This window comes from Opisthocomus hoazin, chromosome 2 (assembly GCF_030867145.1).
Source record: "Opisthocomus hoazin isolate bOpiHoa1 chromosome 2, bOpiHoa1.hap1, whole genome shotgun sequence".
Taxonomy (NCBI): domain Eukaryota; kingdom Metazoa; phylum Chordata; class Aves; order Opisthocomiformes; family Opisthocomidae; genus Opisthocomus; species Opisthocomus hoazin.
This window is the reverse complement of record NC_134415.1, coordinates 53054096-53077676: the sequence shown is the minus strand read 5'-3', so window position 1 is coordinate 53077676 and position 23581 is coordinate 53054096. Positions and strand designations below refer to the sequence as shown.

Below are 23581 nucleotides of genomic sequence, written 5' to 3'. Positions count from 1 at the left end.
AAAGAATAAAAATAATCTGATTGTCCCACCAGATGGTGGCAGCCGAGTACATCCCAGAGCACTAATACTGCACGTTTTGCTGTGGCACGGCAACCAAGGCAGAAGAGGAGATGCAGGAACCCAAATGGCCCAGTTACACACAGGTGACATTTGATTACGCAGAAATGCACGCCAAGGTGTCATTCCTTTGTCAAAATCTGGCCGTTCTCATCATAAAAGCCAAGCTAACTGCCTGACCCCTAGTTCTGGTAGTCAGAGATGCAGCTGCCAAGGTTTCAGCACCCTCAGCCTTAGCCTCTACAAGTGTGGAAGGCTGTCCCTGCACCCATTCAGGAGGGACGGTGGATGATACAACTTCTCTGCACGTAGGACAGGAAAACAGCAGCTTTGGGCACTGACTATTGCCACATCAGGAGCTGGGCTTTTAGCTGGTGTCAGTCAGTAGAGCCCAGACTTCTGATGAGTTATGCTAATCCGTATCGCACGAGCATCTGAAGTTTTGTGAAAAGGGTTGTATAGCAAGCCTGTTGACCACTGCAGAGTGGCAGGGGCCTGGGAGGTCCTGCCAGTCCTATGAAATGGTGTAATGTATGTTGTGTTTTATCTTTCCTAAGCACCGTGCCTGCCTCTGGATAAGTAACTGCTCATACCTACTGCTTGAACTGTACAGGCAAACGAATCCCACGCTGCGTGCACTTCTACGCCTTAAAGCAAAAAGACGTTGAGGCATCAGTGTAGAAGCTGTTGAAATATTTAACTGGAGAAATACGGGCCTGGCTGTAACATGGGATTTTGCTGCAAGCCTCAAAGATTTTAGAGGACAGTCCTTTGGCTGTCTGCCGGCTACAGTCTGAAGAGAAGGCGCAGAGTGACAATCCGGTTCGTGAGGGGTGAGACAGGTCCAAGCTCGTGCGCAAAGTTGCCTTGGGAGGTGCAAAAGGGACCGGCAGCAGGGACCTGCCGCGGTACGCAAAGTACCAGGGGACACCGCGCTGCCAAGGGCCTGGACCACAGCCGCACGCCAGCGATTCTGTTTGAATGATCGGTGTGACCGTACCACCGTAAAACACCGTTTTGAGCGGGATTCCCCTCAGCAGACATCGCCGAGCGCCCTCCCGCCCGGCGTGAAGCCCCCGCCGCCCGCCACCTCGCTCCCGGCGCCCCCCGCGCGGCGCCGCGGGGCAGGGCGGGAGCGGCAAGATGGCCGCGCCCGCGTGAGGAGCAGCCGCCAGCGCCGGCGTCCGCGCTCGCCCCAGCCGCGCTGCCGCTTCCCGCGGGGCCCCCGGGCGGCGCGGGAGCCGGAGCCCGGTCGCGGCGGGTGTGCGTCCGTCCCAGAAATAATGAGGATATCGGGCCCCCATGTCGGACCACTCTGACGAGAGGGCGACGATGATTGCGGCCGGCGACTTGCAGGAGTTCGCCCCCCGGGGCCGCGAGCACTGCCGGCGCCACCCCAGCGCCCTCACCCTCCAGCTCCGGCGGCTGCAGCCCGCCTCCGAGCTCTGCTCCTCCGACGGGGCGGCCGGCCTGGTGGGGTCCCTCCGCGAGGTGACGATCCACGAGCGGCAGCGGGTAGGACGGGGGGGACTCGGCCTGGCTTCCAGCCTGCCGGAGGGAGCTGGCCCAGCGCTGACCGCCTAGCGGTGACCGCCTGTCGCGGTCACACCGGCGGGTCGTGCAACGTTTCCTTAAGAAAAATAAATAATCTTGGCTTTCAGGAGAGCTGGCAGTTGAGGAAAGGCGTCAGCGATGTTGGGGAAGAGGTGGACTACGATGAAGAGCTGTATGTGGCCAGCAACATGGTCATCTGGAGCAAAGGAAGCAAAAACCAAGCGTCTGCCGTTTATAAGGCTTTCACCGTCGACAGCCCGGTTCTGCAGGTATGGAAACGTGGGAAGGTGGCGAATGAGTGAATGCGCGTTGGCTAAAAAGTACTCGCTGGCTGTTTTCAAACAGCGTTCAGAGATGGGGTTAGTTGGGGAAATACAGAAAGACGAGTTTGTGTAGTAGTATCAGCTATCAGCTCGTCCTTTAGAAATAATTATACTGTATTTGGTTTTAGGCCATGTGGTGTGACTTCACTATACCCCAGGAGAAATCTGAAAAAGCTGACGGTAAGTTTCCTGCTTACTGTAATGTCAAACAAATGTTTTGAGTTCAGCTCTCTTAGAATGGTACCTTTAGTCATGAAAACTTGCTGTGTTAAGACAGCCACACCGCCTCAAGTTTACATTTTGTATATAGAGGATGTTTAAGGAAAGGAGAGAAATTTTACTGGTGTGGGGTTTTTTCTTTCTTTTTGTTCCCCAGTTTCAGGCAGTGATGAAATAGTAGAGAAATGTATCTGCATATTGCAGAATTCCTGTATAAACGTGCATAGCATAGAGGGAAAGGATTACATTGCTGCTTTACCTTTTCAGGTAAGTGTTGTCCTTTTTTTGTCCACAAATGGGCTTGTTACCTGCTTGCACGCTGTGTTGGGGTGGGGAGGTGTGCATAAAGCACTGCTGGTCATGGCTGCCTGAGTTCTCAGCTCTGTGGGTGAAAGTAACAATGTTCATTAAAGTGCAGCTGTGTGGTTTGGGCATTGAGTGCTTCTGGAAGTAGTGGCAGCTGGTTGTATGGTGTGGGAAAGTATGGGTATGACCATTTCGTAGTCGGAGAACCTGCTGCAATTTACATTACCTTTCTCTCAAAAAAAGGCCTAAACATCATATTTGCTATAATGAGATACTCAAACATGAAACATAATCAGTATAGGAAGTACTTGATTTTTTTTTTTTTGGTCATAAATCTATTTGTAATTTTTTACAGGTTGCAAATGTCTGGCCAACAAAATATGGTTTGTTATTTGAGCGCAGCAGTTCTTCACATGAAGTACCTCCAAGTCCACCCAGGTATGTAATGAGTGGCTTTGCTTGTTTTGTTATAGACTGCTTGCTAATCTAATGCAGGAGTGCAAGAGTTGAAGAGCAATAACAAAAGGATCTGTGTGTTTATGCTGAGGACAGGTGAAATCAGGTGAAACATCGGAAAATAGCAGGAAGGGGCTGAATACTGACAATTCATGATATTCCTCTGATATTGGCTAGTCTTAAGAAATAGCTGGGAGTGGTGGTCCTGGGAATAGGATATGGGAGGCACAATACGGGTCTTACTAGCCTGATTTCGTTAAGGTTAGTCGGAGGAATTTGTTCCAGGCTGTGACCATAGACTGGGAGATTCACTGAGGGATTGTCATTGAGACACTTCCTCTCAGCTGCAGGATGCTTTAAATGTAGGGAGCATCCTGTTACCCATTTGGTGAGGATCCTAGACCCTGTGCTCTGTGGCTGGGCATGCAGCTGAGAAGCAGAGTAAGGAGGTGGATGGTGTGCTGATGAGCAACTTTTGATAGAGCAGCTTGCTCTGTCTTGGGCTTTATGTGTCCGTTCCAGGCATTTGTGATTCTCTAGTCCTCAGAAGAGCTGGGATTAGAAATAGAGGTCCTGAAAATGTTCAAGAGGGTACACTGCAAAAAGCGTGATTGATCATAGTCAAGCTGGGCTTCCGTGAAAGTTCTCCCACTTGCAATTGCCACCACAGACAGGTGGCTTGTTTGCTGCTCTGTGATGGATACAAATGACCTGATGGCTGTCTGCTTGTCTGGGACCTGGGAGCTATGGAACATAAACTCTTAAGGAGAGCCTGGGTTAAGGGCTTTCTCCTCTTCCTGCTTCTCCAAACTCGGCTGATGTCAGCTCTGTTCACTCGGGCCAGCCGAAGTCTGTCCTGTGGCCAGCAGATGGGGTCATTCTCAAATGCTGTGAGATGTAAAACAAGACCTGATCATCCTGTTTGATACACCAGCCTTTGTCTGACTCTGCTCAGTTAATCCAGCAAGCTTCTGTGAACCGAATATATGTGTCCACTGTTAGGTTTCGGGCTCTGATTTGTTGAGGTTGGAGGAGTTGTTTTGAGGTCGCAGTATATGTACCAGCTACAAGAGAGAGCAATTATGCTTGTTAGCATATGGTTTTTTAACGTGCGTTGTTTGGTTTCTTTCTAGAGAACCTTTGCCTACTGTGTTCAGCATGCTACACCCGTTAGATGAGATAACACCTCTCGTCTGTAAGTCTGGAGGTAAGTTTACATCTTTCGTGTATCACTTGAAGTCCATCAGTATGGTATCAAATGCTTAATGCGTCACTTGAGCATTTTCTGTATTACAAAATTTGCAAATAATCACTCAAGAGTTTGGAAGTGGGTTGTTTTAGTTGCTTCATGAACAGGGAAACTTCAGGAAAGAAACCCAGACTGCAGAAGAAAGAGAGTATGAAAAATGCTAACCTTGTGACTGATAATGCAGCTGTAGAAATGATCCTTTTGCCTTAACTGAAGTTAACTGCTTCTTTAGCAGGCGTGTTTGGTTCTGCTAGAGTGCAGTATGTTGCTGATTACACCTTGAGGATTGTGTTTCTCAGTGCTGAACCTTCCATTGTGATGACCTATGATACTGTGCAGAGTTTACATACTGTTTGGGCTCTTCGGAGAGTAAAGCCAGAGGTACAAATTCATTACCGACTAAATATCATTATAAAAAATTTTTTGTGTGTGTTGACATACCCTTTTGGCTGTGTGTGTTAGAAATGCCTGGTATTTGCAATTTACTTTATTTATAAGAGTGTAAGATGTTTGTTGTTGTGGGGGTTTGGTTGTTTGTTTTTTTAATAGTTTTTCATGTATCTGCCTGTACCACAGCCAGGGAGATCACATGATGGTGATGGTCGTGAAGTATACTGTGCTTATCATGATATTCCTTGTATTGTACCGGAAGGTTTGGACTCTACTTACACTGTTGTATCTGTAAGAAAAGTGACAAACAGCTTAGTGCCATGGAAACCGTAGGAGTGGTTTCTGTGACTGGGAGTGAGAGGGTGTGGTTGGTAGGAATAACTTCTTAGGCTGAGCACTTACCTAGGCATAGATTTTTGACACTCAACTGATGATATGAGCTATTTTGAGCGTCTTCCTGGCTGTTATTGCCCATGTGCTGTTTATGTGTAGACAGCTCCGTTTTCTCTCCCAGGAGCGGAACACGGTGCTGAAGTTCTCAGAGCAGATGGGCACACCGCAGCACATGGCCACTAGCAGCTCTTTGACAGCTCATCTCAGAAGCTTCTCAAAAGGGGACTCGCCTGTGGGCTCCCCTTTCCAGAACTACTCGTCTATCCACAGCCAGAGCAGATCAGTGTCATCACCCAGCATGCAGTCCCGCTCACCGTCTATCTCCAACATGGCTGCTTTGAGGTGGGTGCTGAACATAATGCATAGACAGATGATACCGAAATGTACGAGCTATAGAATAGGATGGACATCTGGTATTGCTGTCTGTCTTTACTGTTACAAGTCTGACCATCTAAGGTGCAGGTGCCCATTCTGTTACTGCATCTGAAAGCCTTCTTGGAATGCTCCTGTGACATCTGGTGCACTATTATCCCTACAGCACAGGAGGGTAATTGGTGTACAAGAGCCAAAGAGGCTGTTCTGTCGTTACACAGCAAGTCTGTAGTGGAGTCAAGAACTGTCTGCAGGTCTTATGAGTCCCAGAAGTGTTTTTAGTTAGCCTTTCTAAAGAAAGCCATGTTTAGAAGGCACAGGTTGGGAGACACGTTGGATGGAATGGACCACGCAACTTAAAAGTGTTGGTTTTCTTACTTTTGAAATCTCATCTATTGGATTCTGACATAGATGGTTGGAGATGAATTAGAGAAATGTTTTCCTGTGCTAGGTGTACTGCTAAAGGAAGCTAATACTGAACTAGCTACTGTTCAAGGGTGGTTTTGGTTGTATGTCATTTTTTTAAAGTCTCTGCTACTGTATGAGCTCCCTGGTTTAACAGGGTTTCTGTACCTGACTTTGTAAACTCACTCTTCAGTAGTGTCTTACGTGTTTTCTTGCAGCCGCTCTCATTCCCCTGCCCTGGGAGTGCACTCTTTCTCAGGAATGCAGAGGTTCAACTTTTCCAGTAATGCTCAATCCCCGAAGAGGCACAATATTACCCATTCACCAAACAGCACTTCCAGTGATTCCTTCCTTATACCAGAAACTGAACCAATTGTTCCTGAGCTGTGTATAGATCATCTGTGGACAGAAACAGTCACAAACATGAGGTTAGGTGCTTGCGCTGGGATGTGAGAAGTTCTGGATTTTTATGGGGGGGGGGCAGCAATAAAGTAAAAAACCAGCTCATTTTAGTGTGTGTTTTCTGCAAATGGTGCCTTAAAATACATGTGTGCACCTGCACTTCCTAGGTTTTCAGAAAAATGATGCTCGCTAAGCCTGCAGGTCTCTTAAAAAGGGGGTTGGGCACTTGGAACAGTTTTGCTGCTGTGTTATATATAGCCCCCTGAGCTGGTTTAGTGAGCTCTCTGAAGCAAAGTAGATTCTAACCTGGTCATTGCTTTGGGGTTTTTCTGATCCTTTAAGGGGAATATCTCTTTCTGTGTTACCATCAAAATGGGCAACACACAGCATAACATCTAAGATTGAACAGGAGAACAAAGGCAAATAGCATGCCAAAAAGTGGGGAATGTGGAGACTGGAGTGAAACTGAGACTGACATATTTTGGCAACTTGATGCACTGCTAATTGAAGTTCAGCATGACCCTGCAGTTTGTGGACACTGTGTGTTCCTTCACTACAATTTTTATAGTAGCCTGAACAGTGTGCTGACCGATGTGTCTCTTTTACAGAGAGAAGAATTCCCAGGCATCGAAAGTGTTTATGACCACTGACCTTTGTGGGCAGAAGTTCTTGTGCTTTTTAGTGGAATCCCAGCTCCAGCTGCGGTGAGCATCCCTATCTTGGGGATAGGTGAGCAAAGGGAAGCACTCTAGAAATTCCTAGCTAGAAAAGGGTTTTAACGTACTTATTCTTCCAGCTAGTGGAGTCTGTTATGAGAACATGTGCAACATCACTGGCTCTCATATGACGTGTTTTTAACTGTGGTGGTGTAGATGGTTTGGGCTAATTAAATAAAACTGAAGTTGTGAGAGAACATTCACTGTAATTTGAATATTTATCCTCATCTTTAGTCTTTGGAAGCACATTGGGCATTTTAATTAGACTAGGAGAGTAAAAGTTAGTTGACTAGCAGGGCAAAACAAGCAAAAGAAGGAGGAAGGAACCAGGTATACCACAATAAAAGTAACTGCACCACGCAGCACTGTTTTAATTTTCTGTAACAACAGATAGGACAGTCCTTTTATGTTTCCTGTTGTTCTCTCAAATCTCTAGGTGTGTAAAATTTCAAGAGAGCAACGATAAGTCACAGTTGATCTTCGGTTCTGTTACCAGTATTCAAGCAAAGGATGCAGCTCCAGTGCAGGTATGTATCTCTGTATGGACTATTAATTGTGGAGTATCCTGCTTTGTCACTTGTGTTGTCCAACTGTTGTCTTTTGACTTAAATACAAAGAAGCTGAATATTCTGTTTGATTCTTACAGGGCATTGATACCCTGCTGGTTCTAGAAGGCAGTGGAAATCTAGTGCTTTATTCTGGAGTGGTTCGGGTAAGTAAGAGTTTTCCTATCCCAAAGTAAGTGTTTGAATTTTTGATTACAAACTGGGCTGTACAGAGGGATTCTGTGTGCATCTTACCTTACCAGGTATCATTTTAAGCCACTGTAGACTGCTGCTTGCTTGGGACTTGCTTGGGAAGGTGGCTGTGCTCATGTAGCAAGTGTAGTTTATGTACGGTGCTGGAAAGGTAGTTCTGAAGAATCAGCGGCGCCTTGTGATACAATTAAATAGTCTCTTAAGCTTATTTTCAGTGGTAGTAAAATAATGAAGTAACAAAATACTTTCAAAGAAAGAAAACTTCAAGAATGTGGAAAATAAGAATTGTTCCTGAACAAAAAACTTTCAGACTTCTCTGTGGCATGCCAGATAGTTTTAGATGTCAAGTTATTTTGCTTTACAAAGGGCTGATACTAGGATGGACATGATTCATCCAAAATAATTAAAACTTTCTTAAATTCCATAGAGATGCACAATGCTTTCTCTGTGTATGCAGAAACCTCGGGCACTTCAGTTTACATGTGTGTGTGTACACGTGTGTGTGTGTGTGTGTATACACACATACAAATGTATGTATATTAGAAAAAAGTATACTCTCTGAAAGTAGGGCTTTCTCAGAGAAGCCGTGCTAGAACTTCTAGTGGGAGTTGACCTGTAGCAAGAATGTACAATACAGACCATATATTTTATGGCAGTATTGTACGTTACAATATTACCATTCAATATGGTCAGTATTGTATATTATTGTACAATAATAAAACATTATGTATAATATATTTCTATACATAATATTTTATTATTGTACAGTAATAGTTTTTTCAGTGTGTCATCATCTGAAGAAATTAATTACATGAAGTAATCTTTAATCTTCTCTTCAGAGACTTTAAGTACATAGCCACTTTTCTTAAAACTTTTCCTTTAAGGTGTTAAAGTCTGATAATGTCTGTATGTGTAACCAAGCTCATGGAAGCACAGGCATGAAATCCAACTGTTTTTTTTTTCCTGTACATTGTTCACAAAAAGGTGGGGAAGGTTTTTATTCCCGGTCTGCCTGCTCCATCCCTGACAATGTCCAACCAAATGCCTCGGCCAAGTACTCCCTTGGATAGTGTCAGCACTCCATCCAAACCTTTGAATAAGCATCTGGGGCCCCTAGAAGAGGTAAGAAGAAAGGAAGTCCTGCCTTGCGAACGGTTTGGGTGTAACAGCTTCAAATGATTGGTTGGTTGTTAACTTTAACAACGTATCTTTTGGAGCTAAATCTTTTATTTGTCTTCTGTAAATCGCCTGAACAAGCAGCATTTAAAGAAGACCTATTTAGTGCTGCCCTATTTATTTATGATATCTGTAAAACTTCTGAGGCAGAGATTGGAAAGATTTATAGTTGTTTTCAAGATACGTATTAGTACATTAAAAATGGCAATTTTAGCTGTCCGTTGCTCACATCATCTTATTTCAACAGTTCTAAGCAATCATTTTTACTACTTTTTAGGGTGTGCTTTTGTCACCAGTTCCAGAGCTAAGAGATTCTTCCAAACTTCATGACTCAACTTACGTTGAAGACTGTACTTTTCAGCAGATTGGGACGTTCATTCATGCTCTGAGAGATCCTGTCCACAACCGAGTAACTTTAGTAGGTATTATCCTGTAATTTGAGTCAATGCTTTGTTAGCAAAGCACAGTGAGGGCAGCATTTACTTCCGCTGCATAGTGAGGCATTCCTAGCAGCTCCTGATCAGCAGCAAGATATCACATCTGCATTAGTGGCTCTACGTTTTTCTCTCTGTAGAATGCTCTAGACGTCACAGAATTTAATTGATTCTCTCAAGTGCTTCCACTCAAGATCTATTTTGAGTGTTTCCTGGAGCTAGCATCTGAGGCTGCAAATCTTTAGTGTACAAATAGCCAAGAATTAGGAATATGCTTAATACATAAACAAGTTCTGAGTTGATAGAAAAGGACCTTGGCTTTACTTGATGTATTTCATAGTTTGACAATTACCTGTGTATTTTCAGGAACTCAGCAATAATACAATGGTGCGGATTACTATTCCTGAAATCGCCACTTCAGAACTAGGTATGATTCATAATCCGTCAGATGAAATATGTTCCATAATTTTTGAAGGTTCATTTTTGAAGTAGTTTATGCATAGCTTAGACTGTAAGGATTCAGTACCATGTAGACCAAGCTCTATTCACTTACCTTCTAGAACTGCTGCCGTTTATTTAGGTGCGCTCAGTTGCCTTCAGTGCTTCACCTTGCTGCACTCTTAGAACTTCCTTTGTTCTTTAGATTGCTTTGCTCTCTACTGTTGTGTTTATTATTGCTTGAGGAACGGCTGAGATGCCATTTCAGACAAAAATTGGTTTCAGTAATGAGCCAAAAGGAACTTTTTTCCCCTTTTTGTGGCAAATTAGAGGGGCTGTTCTCAAGCTGAACTACTGAACTAAAGGAACAGCTGCTGGAGGTTGTGTGGTGTGGCTTTTATTGAAAGAGTTTCCGGAGAGTTAAAAGTCAGTCCAGTAACAGGATCTGTAGAGATTTATAGCGCTGATTGGAAGAAGTACCAGGAGGTAAGACAGAAGGCACACCAACTTTCTTTTTTTTTATTTTTTCCCAACAGTGAAAAGATGTCTGCAAGGGGTCAAAGCTATTCTGCCCAAGGAGATAGCTGTACAGATGCTTGTCAAGTGGTACAATGCTTATAATGCTCCAGGAGGACCAAGCTATCACTCAGAATGGAATTTATTTGTAACATGTCTCATGAATATGATGGGTTACAACACGGAGAGACTGTCCTGGACGCGTAATGTAAGCAAGCTGTTTTTCTAGTTTATGTTGAAGCTGCTGCTGAGAATTCTTCAAGGTTCAGAATGGTTAGACAGGCACTGAAGTCAGAAATACATTATATCTTGTCTTAAATCACAAGATGCCATTTAATCAATTCTGTATTCCTAAATTTCAGGTATACATTTAGTCTGTGTTTATCATGAATTATATTTATAAGGTACTTACCACCAGCTGTCTTGGTCAAATAAATTATGAAGGTTTTACTCCAGTTCATGACTAACATTTATGCATTATAAATTTGATTCGTCTAATCCAGATTAAGATTATTCTCACTAGAAACACAGGTCACAACTCGTATTCCTGTTTCCTAAAGAGGATTTTCCATGCGGTTTTCGAATTACCGTGTGTAAAGTTGTGTGTTTTTTCAGCTGTTTTACTAAATGTATTTGGAGTTTTCTGTAAGTGGGTTTCCTGCTAGCAAGTGTGTTTGCAGTACTTGCAGGACTAAAAATAGCAGAAACGATTATGTATTCAGATGAAATGAAAGCAATTGGGTATGTATACATTACTAGTGTTAGCTCATCCACAGTATTCCCTCTGTCCTAGTAAATACCAGATGATAGGCAAACTGTGAAATTCATGCACCATACACTAGAATAACTAGCTGTGTATAGCATAATCTGATTCCAGTATATGTTTTACATGAAAGAAAGTATAGAAGTACCTAAAGCAATGTCATGTAATACTTGGTTTGGATTCAGATGTTATGATTGGTGATTCACTTATGCAACCATGGGAGTTTCAATATTGAGCTACTTCAGATCTTTTTTATTTCTGGCAGCTTGATTTTGAAGGATCACTTTCGCCAGTTATTGCTCCAAAGAAGGCTAGACCATCAGAAACAGGGTCAGATGAAGTAAGAAACGATTCTCTTTTACAAATAAGAGGCAGGGGTTGGTGGTGGGGGTGGTGTTTGTTTTTTTTTTTACGGTCAAACCAGAGGAAACACCCTCTGAGTATTACATTTTATCTGAGCTCATCTGTAATTACAAGCCTTTGGGGGAAGAAAAGTTATTTTGCCCTGTGTAGTGTCTGCATCGTGTGACCTTGCTTGTCAGGGTTCTCACTTCCAGAGAAGTAGGTTGGACTCAGGAATGAATTTAATATGGATCACAAAGCAATCCTAGATAGTCTCCTGACAATGTCAAATTTGTCCTAGATTCGTCATCCCTTTAAAATGAAGTTCTTGCTGCACGGGTTACTCGGCACCTTCAGCAAGTTAAGAGCATCAAATTACATACTTTAGTGAATGCACTGATTCTCAACGAACTCAGTGAATTGATCTTAAACCCTCCACTGAGTTCTGCCTAGATAGGAATAGGAAGTTTTTACATAATCAAACAGTAAAGTGGATGAGGCTTACTGTCATCCCATCATCAAAGGCTTATGAGCTATGGTAGTCCAATCGTGCAATTAGCTTTTTGTGGATTGACAGCTCAGCGAGCCCATGGGGTTGCGAACTACGGTCTACATAGATTAGGGTCTAATGTCTGATGTGCTGTGGCAGGGAAGATACAGAGAAGGCTGGGAGCACAAGGTGGATTGCATAAATACTCAGTGAGGTCTCATGCATAGAATGTTGGTGCAAAGAAGGTGCTCTCAGCTTTTTGTCTTGTTCTCTTAAATACAAGTCTTTGATTCTTTTATTCACAGTGGGTTGGAGGGGGAGGGGTGAAACTTAACAATTGAATTTCTGTGTCTTGTAGGGTTTGTTTACCAAACATTTCAATCACATTTGTATTAGTTTATGGGGAAAAAACCTCCTCTGTTGTAACAGTGCTTTGGAGTTGTCTTGCTGAAAGGTTATGTTCACTGTGGAACGTCTGCCTCACTTTCCTGTCTGTTTGCTCTAGGACTGGGAATATCTCTTGAGCTCTGATTACCATAGGAATTTTGAGTCTCATCCTGTTGCCAAAACTTTGCGACTGGACCCTCTGGAAGTTTTGGCTCCAAAGGACAACTTTTCACAGAGCCTTAGTCTGGATTCCTCAACCCTCCTTTTCACCCATATTCCTGCTATTTTCTTTGTTCTTCATCTCATCTATGAGGAGCTCAAACTGAATAGTCTAATGGGAGAAGGAATTCGTTCGCTTGTTGTTCTTTTGGTTCAGCTGGCCAGGTATGCCCACCTGAAAAATTGCAGATATTCTATGTTGTGCTGTGTCTCTTGGTGATGAGTGTGTATTATTTTTATGGGGAATTTGGGGATTGCCCAAAGTGGAGCAGACTTTTCATGTGTTTGAAGAAAATTAATGAACGTTTAAAACCTTATTGTGCTTCAAGATACTTGCTGTAGCAAATCTCTTATCTGGTTCTGGCCACTTCCCAACATCAGTGTGATTCACAAATCTTAGATGCTGCAGCTTATGTTTTTTCAACTGTATTGTCACAGCTGATCTCATGAGATCTGTCAAATATGGTTGGTTGTTGTGGCATCTTCACTGCAGCCAGTGACTGCATCTTCATGTCTTCCACAACCACCTTCAAGTTGCATTGCATGCATTTAGATAGATAGATACAGATATGTGTTTAAGTAAAAGGCCCAAAAACATCTCCCTGAGTTGCATTTGCTGTTTCTACTACTTTTTTTTCTGTGGGTATAGATTCCTCCCCAGTAGCACCTACTATAGCTGGCTGGCTATGTGGTTCCCGGAAGTGGCGTCCAGTCCATAGTGCTGAAAAGGTTGGCCTGTCCTCTGTTCTGTCATGCTAACGAGAAACAAATCTAAAATGCAAGGCTGTGTTCCTTTTGAGGCTGGCAGCTGTTATACACATTCGTGTCTTGCAGATAACCCGGCAGGTTATCTAGCTTTAACAATTGAAATTTGGAGGAAACTTCAGTGACAGTGGTCTCAGCTTAGGCAGTGGTGGAAGTGTGGGACAAAGCAGAAAAACAGCTGAAGAGAAATGCACAGGAGGAGAATGAAACATACAGATTCACTGCTTAGTGAATGGGCAGTGCCCATGAGCAGTCTTAGTTAAGGAAGTCGGAACTTCCCTCCTTATATCTAATGCATACACAAACATTAAAAAAACTCAACAGATAATGTCACAGAAATGCAGGAAGGTGGAGTGTTTTTTTTCCCCTCTGATGTGATTCACCTCTCTCATTCTAGGGATTTAAAACTTGAAGCTTATATAGATTATTACTACAGAGACTATCCAGCCCTCGTAAAAACCTCCAGACAGACTTGTGTAATTGATCAAGGTGAGTTTAAGGCTTTGCAAAGCTGGATATTCAGTGATAATGATGTGCAAATTATCTCTAGTACTGGGCATGTTGGTAACTGTTCCCTTTAAAGCTCTTCAGGACTTAATCCCAATATGCAAAACTGTGCTCATAGTGCTGAGGTTGCCTTGCTCCTTTGATTTTAATAGCATCCTAAGACAACTGGAGTGAAATCGCATAGCGTAGTTATGAGCTGGTGCCTCGAGTCCAGTGCCTCCACAGAACAAGGACTTGGGAGAGAATGATGGTTTCATCTTGGCAAAGTCCCACCTTGGACAACTATGGAAGAGCCTGGTAGTGAAATGTGCCTCTCTTGTGGACAGTATTGCTAGACTGACAGGCTCTCGGTTTATAGTTCAGAAAAACTAAATCAGAGTTAAAACAACAAAGCTTAAATAAGGTCATATATTGTCTGTGCAGTTTAGTGTCCTGCCAGCTGAAATTTACTAGTCATGTAAGATAAACTGGTGTTTCTCCTGACCAAAAAAAGAAAATCTCATAGCATTGCTCAGGCTTTACGACTCATGTTTGTGGACAGGGAAGGCAAAGAGGTAATAGTTAAGTTGTCCTCTCACTTAGCAATTTGGTGTTGTTGAATTACAAGACTGTTCCATTGAGGTTTTTGAGAATTACTTCTTATACTTACTCCTTTTCACTGTGGGCTAAGACAATGTTTGTTCTTAAAAGACAGGTAGGTATCTCAAGTTTTCATTACTGTCTAGCTATAAACTTTCATATAACAGGAGGGAGATGTGATCTGTAATGTTTTGGGGAAATACTGTGCTTTTCTTGTTAAAAGAAGTACTGTAGGGTTTGCTTTGGGAATAGCAGAGAATTTTTGTGCATTTGCCATTAACTCAATGTCATTGCTGTTTGTATGATTAAGTCCAAACAGGTTTCATGCACCATCCTTCATTTTTTTCTGCTGAGCCTCCAAGTATCTTTCAGTGGCTGAGTTCCTGTCTGAAGGGAGAAGGAGTGCAGCCATATCCTTACTTACCAGGAATCTGTGAAAGGAGCAAACTGGTAGTAGTGGTACGTACTTTAGCAAAAAGGACGTGTTTTGTTGTGTCAGCATAGCAGCACTTTGGCCAGGGTTTGCCCCAGCTGCTTAATTTCCTGTGAGTGAAGCATCCTTGGTGGGAAGTTAAATAACAGAGTGTTTAACTGTACTGTGTGGAGCAACGGGGGCATACTGGAGCAGAGCAGTAGCCATACTGGAGGGGTATTGAGCCTGTGATAGATAACTCTGCTGTAGCTGTACTATTTGGAGACTTAAGCATCTCCAAGTGTTGCTGCTCTGTACTAGGTAGATCTTGTCTATCTGCATTAAATTCTCTTCAGTATCCCCTGCATTATGGTATGCTGTGCAGCATCAGCCTCACCACAGGGGAAATAATACGTGTTTAGCAGAGAGAAACCCCTGTGCGTCCCCTCTTCTCTTTTAGTACTTTAATGTTACTGAAGGGTGTGGATGGGTTTTAGCAGGCGGGAGGAGGTATTTGAGATAGGGAAGGAGAGCTCATGAGTGCAGAGTGAGCAGCCTATGCTTGACTGCTTATGTTTTTTTTGTGGTTTGCAGTAGTGGCACGTGCAAAGTAATAATGTAACTCGAAGTTAACTGTATTTTGTAAGTGAGAATTTCCTGGCTTTCTTCTTGGGCATGTATCAGCATAAATATTTAGTCGCATGGGTAGTTCTAAGCGCTGATAGTATCTCTTGGTCAGCCTTGCTCACTCACACGGTGTTTATGGAGAAATACGGACAATACAGCATTTGGAGCAGAGGCGTTGAGCCTGAGGTGGATGAAGAGAAAAACAGGGAGGAAAGACTCTGCTCTGGCCCAAGCATCCAAGATCAGTTGCAAAGTCTCTGGTATGAGCTGCCAGGAATCAGCCTGTCCTCTGCTTCAGAGGGTGGAGGATTGAAGCAGCAGCACTGAGACTGTTTCAAGTGCTGATGCTTTTTGCTTAAAATTTGCTTGTACATTGAAGCTCTGAAGATCTGTAGCCTTTCCCTCAGGCTATCACCTGTGTCTGTCCAATGTTGTCTTTTCTGCTACCTCTGCCTGACTTGCCTATGTGAGGGTCAGAGCTGGCATGGTCAGCAGTGTATCTTATCAGAAGATCTTAATGAAAAACACAAAAGATTTTTACCTGTGACTTGCCTTCGGCATGCTGGCTTGTCTGGCAGTATCAGAAAGTAAATGGGGTGACAGATCACTTGGATTTTGTTGGCTAGATAGCTGAAGTGGACTCTGCATTGAGTGGGGAACAACTTTTCACTTGGAGCTTTCACAAAGTAGCCAATATTCAAGATGTGGAGGAAACTGAGTGAAATATGATGTCTGTAGAAGACGTGCGTTTTGCAGGAGAAACTAAATGAAATGTGAGAAACATGGGAAAGATGACTAAGAATGTGTTTTTCCATTTAGAAGATCTTTTTACCTTTGAAACAATTATTAGGGAGAATTCAGTTTATTGTTTCAGGATTTATTTTTTCCAAACTTCAAGATAGAAATCTAAAGCATAAATGTTTGTAACTTGCTTCAGTTGTTTCAATCTCCTTTTACTAACAACATTTTCACAATAAACCTGTCCCACTATTTAAGTTATTAAAGTTATCTTCTGCCTGTTTTGATAGGCAGTACAGCAGTAGCTGCACACTAAGTGACTTTGTATTATGGTGTCTCTTTTCTATTCAGAGCGTGGCTCTGTACATACTTGGTGATGAGAGCGCTGTAACTAATGAAGCCTCCCGTTATTTATACAAGATTACATCAGGTAATGATGCTTTGATACCATTGTAGTATCTCCCAGTGTCTTGTGTTTGTAATGTGCTGTCCTTTTGCTTGGAGAGTATGGGTAGTAATATGGCCTTGTCTTTCCTAGGGCAACGAAAACAGCAAATAGAACAGGATGACAATCGGTATGTTTGGGTTTTTTTAGTATTATAGGAGTTTTTTACTTTCTGCTGAGTATTGTACTAGCTTTTATTGGCTTCTCCTTTTATTCCCCTTTATTTTACAGATGTAGTTTCAGACACAGCACGTCTGTTTCCAGCCTGGCTGAAAAGTTAGTTATTTGGATGACTGATGTTGGTAAGAGCAGCTTTTATCATTGTGCAAAATGGTAACAATTCTAAGTAATAGTCTTGTGCTTGCATAACGTGATATGCACTTTATCTAGTTTTGATAAAACGGTTTCTGGTTTTTCCTCATTAATTTTAAGGTTTCACCTTAAGAGATCTGGAGTCTCTCCCCTTTGGTGTAGCTCTTCCTATTAGAGATGCAATATATTATTGCCGAGAGCAGCCTGCGTCAGACTGGCCAGAAGCAGTTTGTCTCTTGATTGGGCGCCAGGATCTGTCCAAACAGGCGTGTGAAGGGAACCTGCAAAAGGGTAAATCTGTGAGTATGGACATAAATGGATTTCACAGTACTGGGTATTGGGCAGAGCACTCTGTTCATAAATTTCTCCACCATGTGCTGATGCTCAGGACATCAGAAGGTGCAGAGTTCAAGATTGAGAGCAAGACAGGGTTTGCATGCATATGAAGGCTTCAGTATAAAAACTGGCATCCAGCACAGAAAGAGTACATACGTAGCTGTGGAAACTGTCAATATAAAACAGATTTTAAACTTAATTTAAGCATGGTGCTCCAAAGTGTTGCCTACAGAGCTATTTGATTGCTTCTGGAAGTCCTCCTCCTCTCCAGAATGGATGTACCTTTGAGAGGTGTTAGAGAGGTCTTGGTACTCTGTCCAGAGACTCTGCCATCAAAACAGCAATGGCACAGGGGGAAGGAAGTGGGTGTATGTCAGTCTGGCTCCTTCTTGGGCTGACATAGCTGGCGTCTCCCTCTTCTCTGGAAGAACTGGTTTGCTTTCTGAAATACACTTTTTAGATACTTTTTTTTTCCTCAAAAAGGGTTTAGTTATTTGTATCCTGAAGTGGAAAAAAAGTATGGTGTTTTTCTTTTAAGTATTTTCTTCTGATTGTAAGATGCTAGTGATTCCCACCAAGTTGTAGCTCACTTAAGTGTCTTTAGTTAAGGACACTCTGAAAGTCAAAACTCGTCTTGAAAGCCTGGCTAGTGGCATGCATAAAAGCACTTAATAGTAACAGAGGGATTGTTGTAGCCTTTTAAGAAGTCAAGAAGAGGAACTCATAGTCTCAAGTACAGCTTGGTCAAGATCCTTTTTGCTGACTTAGCTTTGAAAGTGATATTAAAATTATTCCGACTTTTTATAAAGGAGGCTTCATGACTAGCTACATATCAGAAAAGTTTTGGTTTTCTGGTTTTGTGGGTTTTTTTGGTTTTTTTTTTGAAGTTAATTTAGCAGAAAAGTAAATGAACTACATGTTCAAATCTGATGTGACACCATTCATTAGAAATCCATCTTATTTTCTGCTGGTGAAGTTTTGCCCAACTGTAACAGTACTGAATCTTAAAATGATGATAAATTTGATTTTATCACTTACTTTATAACAATGCCTCGAATATATGTTACCTTAAAAGGGTAAAATGATCTTCAAACACCAAATTGTTTGTGATTTCTCAGGAGGGCAGGGTGGAGTTTCCTGTTTCAAAACGGACGCTGACTATATGGGTGGTGCAGTTATGTATTGAGATTTAGTGTGTATTTATCATAAGAAATTGGTTTTCATTCATCAGCTGTTAATTTACTTGCACTCCTGGTGTCGTGAGTTACCAGTGAGCCTTAGGAAGACCCTGCATTCAGTCTGGTCTGTGTGATTCTGTATCTTTCAGCTTGTTGAAATTCTGAGGTATAGAACAGGAAAAATGACCAGTTTAGAGAGAGGTGTGGGTTTTTTTGTTCCTCGATTTATAATATCAATATTTGTCATCACTTGCCTTGTTATTTTTAAGTTAATCTCTCATCCCTGAAAGATGGAAAAGAAAGAGGAACATGCTGGCACACCTTAGGGTCAGTGTCCAAATTATTTTGTCAGACAGTAAGGAAACTGTATATTCTGCAGGAAAGGTTATTTCTTCAGAGCTTTTTAAAAATATAGTGAACCATGCATCCTGACCTGTGCTATCCTTGCCATTCTTGTTGGTGGTCCTGTGCATCGTTTGTGTGATGTGAATAAACAGGGGAGGACAGACTCTTAAATGAGGATTTTGTAAATCTTACATAGAAAGAGGACTGTTCCATAGTGTTTTGAAGCAATGAAACGCTTCAGTATTTTTCTGGCCCTGAAGCTCTGATGTGCAAGTTCAAAAAACATTCTGCTACTGTGGTGAAAGCCAGGTTGGCTGATGGCAACAAACATTTGGAATTTACTGCCATGCAGGCTGACTGTTTATTTTAATAGGTAGCTTGTTTTTTTTAAGGTTGTTGCAAGGGGGAATCCATATTAAAGCACTAATTCATGAAAACATCAATGATCAGAACAATAAAGCAGGTTCCCAAACAGAATATGCAGAACAGCAGCTCTGATTGGGTTGGGGGTCAGTAGGTACTGGCACTTCTAGAAGCAGATTGTCACCAGGGGACTGTGTACCTTTTGGAGTTTAACCTCTGTTTTAATATAGATCAAAATATCCAGCTAGGTTTTTGTTTTTCACTGCTGAAATTGAAGAGAAAACCATATGTTTTCATAGCCATCATAGATAATTGTGTAGACAGGGAGGGGAAAGCCCTTTCCTACTACTGCTCTGAAACAAGAATTAGTTTTGAAAGGCAACTGTTTTGTATGTCACCTCTGCAAACTCTACCTTGTCAGTCCTTGCTCAGCAGGCTTTGCTACATCTTTGATGTATTTGGGACATCATCTCCTCCTGTCTTGATAGTTATTTAGGTATGCAAAAATAGTTGATTACAATGTCCAGAACTCCTCATGGCCTTCTAAATGAATGTAAGGAGTGGGTGAACAGTGTCATTCATGACTGTATGAATCTCAGTCCATTCTATTTACAGACCCATCTCAGTATGGGTAATTGTGCTGAGTGCATTCAGACTGTGATGCTGGTATCTGGGTGCACTACTGGAAATGACTTCTCTCTCTTTCCTTTGCAGTCTGTGGGCTCAGTGCCATCCTCTGATATTCCTTCTGGAACTGAATCGGAGGAGGATGAGGATGGCATGAATGACATGAACGAGGAAGTGATGTCGCTAATATGGAGTGAGGATTTGAGAGTGCAGGAAGTACGCAGACTCCTTCAGAGTGCCCGTCCCGTTCGTGTCAATGTAGTGCAGATGCCAGAAGCTAGTGACCACGAATACATCGAAGAGAAAGAAAACCGGTAAAGAACTCTCTCAGTTTCTAGCTGTTTCTCATTAGTATTTCACTCAAGTAAAAATTTGTGTGAATACTTTTGGCGGCTTAATCAAACAATGCAGTGTATTTTAGTCTGAACTGAACATTAAAGTAGGCAGGCCTGAGTGAAGGACACATACAAGAGGGTTGGATTTCATAATCCAAGTCTTTGAAGCTCAGTCTACATCAAAACTCTGCTGTATTTGAGTTGGAGGGCTCTTGGGATTGGAGCAGCATATGGGACAGACTGTTAGTATGAACCTCAACCAGTATGCTGAGTTAGGGTTTGAAAGCATATCATAGCATTTATTTTCCACCTAAAAAGTATGAAACATAAACAGGACCTACTCTGTAGAGAATATGTCTCTGTAGAGAACAAAGCATCATCCATCCCCTGCCTAAAACTGGAGAGCCTTTTGTTCAGGGCTGATCTTAGGTCTAAGCAAGGCTTGGGTCAGGGGATCTAGTTAATTCTACAGAAAGCAAATTCACTGTTCCATCCCTCTCTCTTTTGAAACCTCCTATTGGAGCCATTGTATGCCCAGTGGCCTCATAATTGTCCCCATGCTGCTTCTTTATTAATTTGTTTTGAGAGTGTTAAATATATCTTTAAAAAAAGAAAAGAAAAATGCAATCTTCAGAGTGTTGTTAACATGCAAAACACTCTACAGAAGTAGGAAGCTAAAGGATTGCCTCAAATTTTTGTCTGACCTAACAAGCTGAGTAATCTAACAAGTTTAGAAAGTGTTTCCAGAGTAAATCATAGAGAATTGTGGTCAGCATTCTTGGAAGTGCAGTATTAGTTCTGTACACAGGTTATTACTAGATGTGATCACTAGTCATAGCAAGATCCCATACAGCAGTCGGCTTTGTTTTGCTTTCTCCTTTCACCTTGTTTCTGATACGGGTGCTAAATTGTCCATAGCACAGATTTGTTTGACTAGCACCTAGCTTTAAGGGAAAAATAGTGGCAAGTTTCAACATGACGTTAGCTAAAGCAAATCTTTGAGATTAATCTTGTAAGGGCCAAGGATTTCGTTCAGAAGTTTGGCCTACTAATTAAGGAGAGACAACATGCTCTCTCGTAGTTGGGGAAAAAAAAAATTATCTGTCCAGTGCTTGTTGCCTGTAAGTTCATTTTATATCACATACTTGGAAAAATTTTCCATTTTAAGCAGTTGGCTTGGTTTTGCTTTTGTCTCCTCAACAGGTTGTTACAGCTGTGCCAGCGAACCATGGCACTACCTGTTGGACGAGGAATGTTCACGCTATTCTCATATCACCCTGTTCCAACGGAGCAGTTGCCTATCCCTAAGCTGAATCTAACTGGTATGTTGGTCAGCATTTACTTTCAAAGAAGTTCAGTATTTAACAGAACGTGATGGAGTTTCTTTCCAGTGTGTTATCTCATTTCTTTTTGAATCTCTTGTAATTGTTGTAGTGTCTTCTCTGTCTTTCTGAAAAGAGCTGCATCGCTTAAGTGTGCTTTTTGTGAAGAAATAGCTCTTCTTGGTTTTGAATCTGTTGCCTACTAAATTCTTCTCCTGGAATGGTCAAGGCCGCTGTTACTATCTAATACAGACTTTATATCGGGTATGTTCTGAGAAGCGAAGTGAAATAAATTGCCTAAGGACATGCAGCTGGTCAGTGTTGAGGTCATTCAAGTCCACATCGCTGGTTTATATGTTATGCTGTGCCTCTGTCTTCTGACATGCATGAAGATACTCGAGGCTGTCTCAGAAGTGTTACCCAGCATGCTGTCAGTGTTTATTCACTTGCCACCCTACTGAAGCTGAGAGCTGTTTCTGAACTGGTTTAAATTCACCTCATTGCTTTTAATTATTCTATTGTGAGCAGGCCGTGCTCCTCCCAGGAATACTACTGTTGATCTGAACAGTGGGAACATTGATGTGCCTCCTAACATGGCTTGCTGGGCCAGCTTTCACAATGGGGTAGCTGCCGGTCTGAAGATAGCACCTGCTTCACAGATAGACTCTGCTTGGATTGTCTATAACAAGCCCAAAATTGCCGAACTAGCCAATGAATATGCGGGCTTCCTCATGGCTCTGGGTCTCAATGGACATCTCACAAAACTTGCCACGCTCAATATACACGACTACTTAACAAAGGTGAGGCCTCCTTGCCTACTTTCAGAAGCAACAAAGAGAAATATCTATAGAACTTGAATTCTTTAAACAAAACAAAAAAGAAAAGTCAACAGATTTCTTTGAAACACTGTTAGAAGTTTCCTGGTATGGGAGAATATCAGAGCTGCTTCGTTAATGTTAGTAGTGTAGGACTTTATTTAAAAGATTTTCAGCAGTTTTATCACTGTATCTTTCCATATTGTGCACAGCTCATTGGAATATGTGAGTGGAACACTGGGACAAATAGTTTCTGAACATGTCTGCTTTTTTTGGTCGCTGATATTTGTTTCCTTTCTCAGGGCCATGAGATGACAAGTATCGGACTGTTGCTTGGTGTTTCTGCTGCCAAACTGGGCACAATGGATATGGCCATTACACGACTCCTGAGCATCCACATACCTGCCCTCCTGCCACCAACTTCAACAGAGCTGGATGTCCCCCACAATGTGCAGGTGGCTGCCGTGATAGGAATAGGCCTTGTCTATCAGGGCACCGCTCACAGGCACACAGCTGAGGTTCTGCTTGCTGAAATAGGTAGGTGCTAACACTGAAAAAATGGGATGTGGGCTGGCAGAGTCACAACGCGTGAATGATTTGTACAATGCATCAAGGAGCTGAGAATTTTAACATTTCTTCTAACTGTACATCTCCCACCACAATAATGACCTCTCGCTTCCAAACCTCATCTTCTATTTTCAGAGGAACAGAAGTTACTGTGAACTGTGTGTTTGTATAGCGTAGAACAATCATGGAATTTAGTAGAAGAGAGGTAGCAGCAGCATTGCTGGACATAGGCGTTTTCTATCTGGAAATGTTGCCTGATGAAAGCTGGTCTGTGGTTTCTGGGGTTCCCAGCTACTTGGTAAAAGGACTGCTGTAGCTACACGTTTCTCCTGACCTGGATGCCGTATCTGCAGAGATCCTGACCCTGAATAGGCTTTGAGTAGACCTACTGCACACTGTGTACCCAACACATCTGATGCTTCCCAGACATTTGTTGTTTGTCCTGTCTGTCCATGAGATAGCTGCCACTGTAGAAACCAGAGACAGAGGCACTGGGTGGGGAAAAAAATGCTTTCTTCTTGCAAGGACAGTTGTTTTGGCTCTCTAGGTTGGTGGAAGTGCAGCTATCGTGTCTTAGATTCTCCTGCTCCATAATTTGTTTAAGGCTTGCTAAACAGTAGTCTTCAAGAGCTGATTCTGAACAGTAAATTTCTGAACTGAATTGTGTCCTCATTCTGTGCATAGTTCTTCTGATTTTATTTGTAACAGTTAAGTTCTTATTCATGTTTATATGTAACTTTAGTTAAAAGAGACTGTATGGCTTATTAAATAGAGAATGGGATAAATTTTAAGGGTGAAATTGTATCTGTTAGGTTTCTGCTAATTTGATATGTGTAATCTTTTCTAGCAACAGCTTTTGCACTCTGCTGACATCGTTTGGATAGGTTCAGAGGTCTTAAAGTATATACAATTGTAATATGGGATTTTCACTGTGTCTCTGAAC

General features: G+C 42.3%; 1 protein-coding gene across 2 annotated transcripts in view; it reads left to right on the top strand.

Moving 5' to 3' along the window:
• The first annotated feature begins 1254 nt into the window (after nucleotides 1–1254).
• Nucleotides 1255–23581, top strand: part of ANAPC1 (anaphase promoting complex subunit 1) — a 33911-nt gene continuing 11584 nt past the window's right edge. The window contains exons 1-28 of one of the 2 annotated variants that reach the window (XM_075413661.1): nucleotides 1255–1572; nucleotides 1719–1880; nucleotides 2063–2114; nucleotides 2311–2420; nucleotides 2815–2897; nucleotides 4049–4122; nucleotides 4400–4545; nucleotides 5069–5289; nucleotides 5943–6152; nucleotides 6735–6830; nucleotides 7279–7369; nucleotides 7489–7554; nucleotides 8585–8722; nucleotides 9054–9194; nucleotides 9577–9637; nucleotides 10185–10372; nucleotides 11193–11267; nucleotides 12265–12530; nucleotides 13528–13619; nucleotides 14527–14675; nucleotides 16345–16423; nucleotides 16532–16568; nucleotides 16670–16740; nucleotides 16871–17049; nucleotides 19687–19913; nucleotides 21138–21256; nucleotides 21785–22056; nucleotides 22374–22608. In XM_075413661.1, coding sequence (XP_075269776.1) covers nucleotides 1360–1572; nucleotides 1719–1880; nucleotides 2063–2114; nucleotides 2311–2420; nucleotides 2815–2897; nucleotides 4049–4122; nucleotides 4400–4545; nucleotides 5069–5289; nucleotides 5943–6152; nucleotides 6735–6830; nucleotides 7279–7369; nucleotides 7489–7554; nucleotides 8585–8722; nucleotides 9054–9194; nucleotides 9577–9637; nucleotides 10185–10372; nucleotides 11193–11267; nucleotides 12265–12530; nucleotides 13528–13619; nucleotides 14527–14675; nucleotides 16345–16423; nucleotides 16532–16568; nucleotides 16670–16740; nucleotides 16871–17049; nucleotides 19687–19913; nucleotides 21138–21256; nucleotides 21785–22056; nucleotides 22374–22608 — 3853 coding nt within the window. In that variant the 5' untranslated portion in view covers nucleotides 1255–1359. Of the gene's footprint in view, nucleotides 1573–1718; nucleotides 1881–2062; nucleotides 2115–2310; nucleotides 2421–2814; nucleotides 2898–4048; nucleotides 4123–4396; nucleotides 4546–5068; nucleotides 5290–5942; nucleotides 6153–6734; nucleotides 6831–7278; nucleotides 7370–7488; nucleotides 7555–8584; nucleotides 8723–9053; nucleotides 9195–9576; nucleotides 9638–10184; nucleotides 10373–11192; nucleotides 11268–12264; nucleotides 12531–13527; nucleotides 13620–14526; nucleotides 14676–16344; nucleotides 16424–16531; nucleotides 16569–16669; nucleotides 16741–16870; nucleotides 17050–19686; nucleotides 19914–21137; nucleotides 21257–21784; nucleotides 22057–22373; nucleotides 22609–23581 lie in introns of both variants that reach the window. The other variant, XM_075413660.1, reaches the window with a different exon arrangement.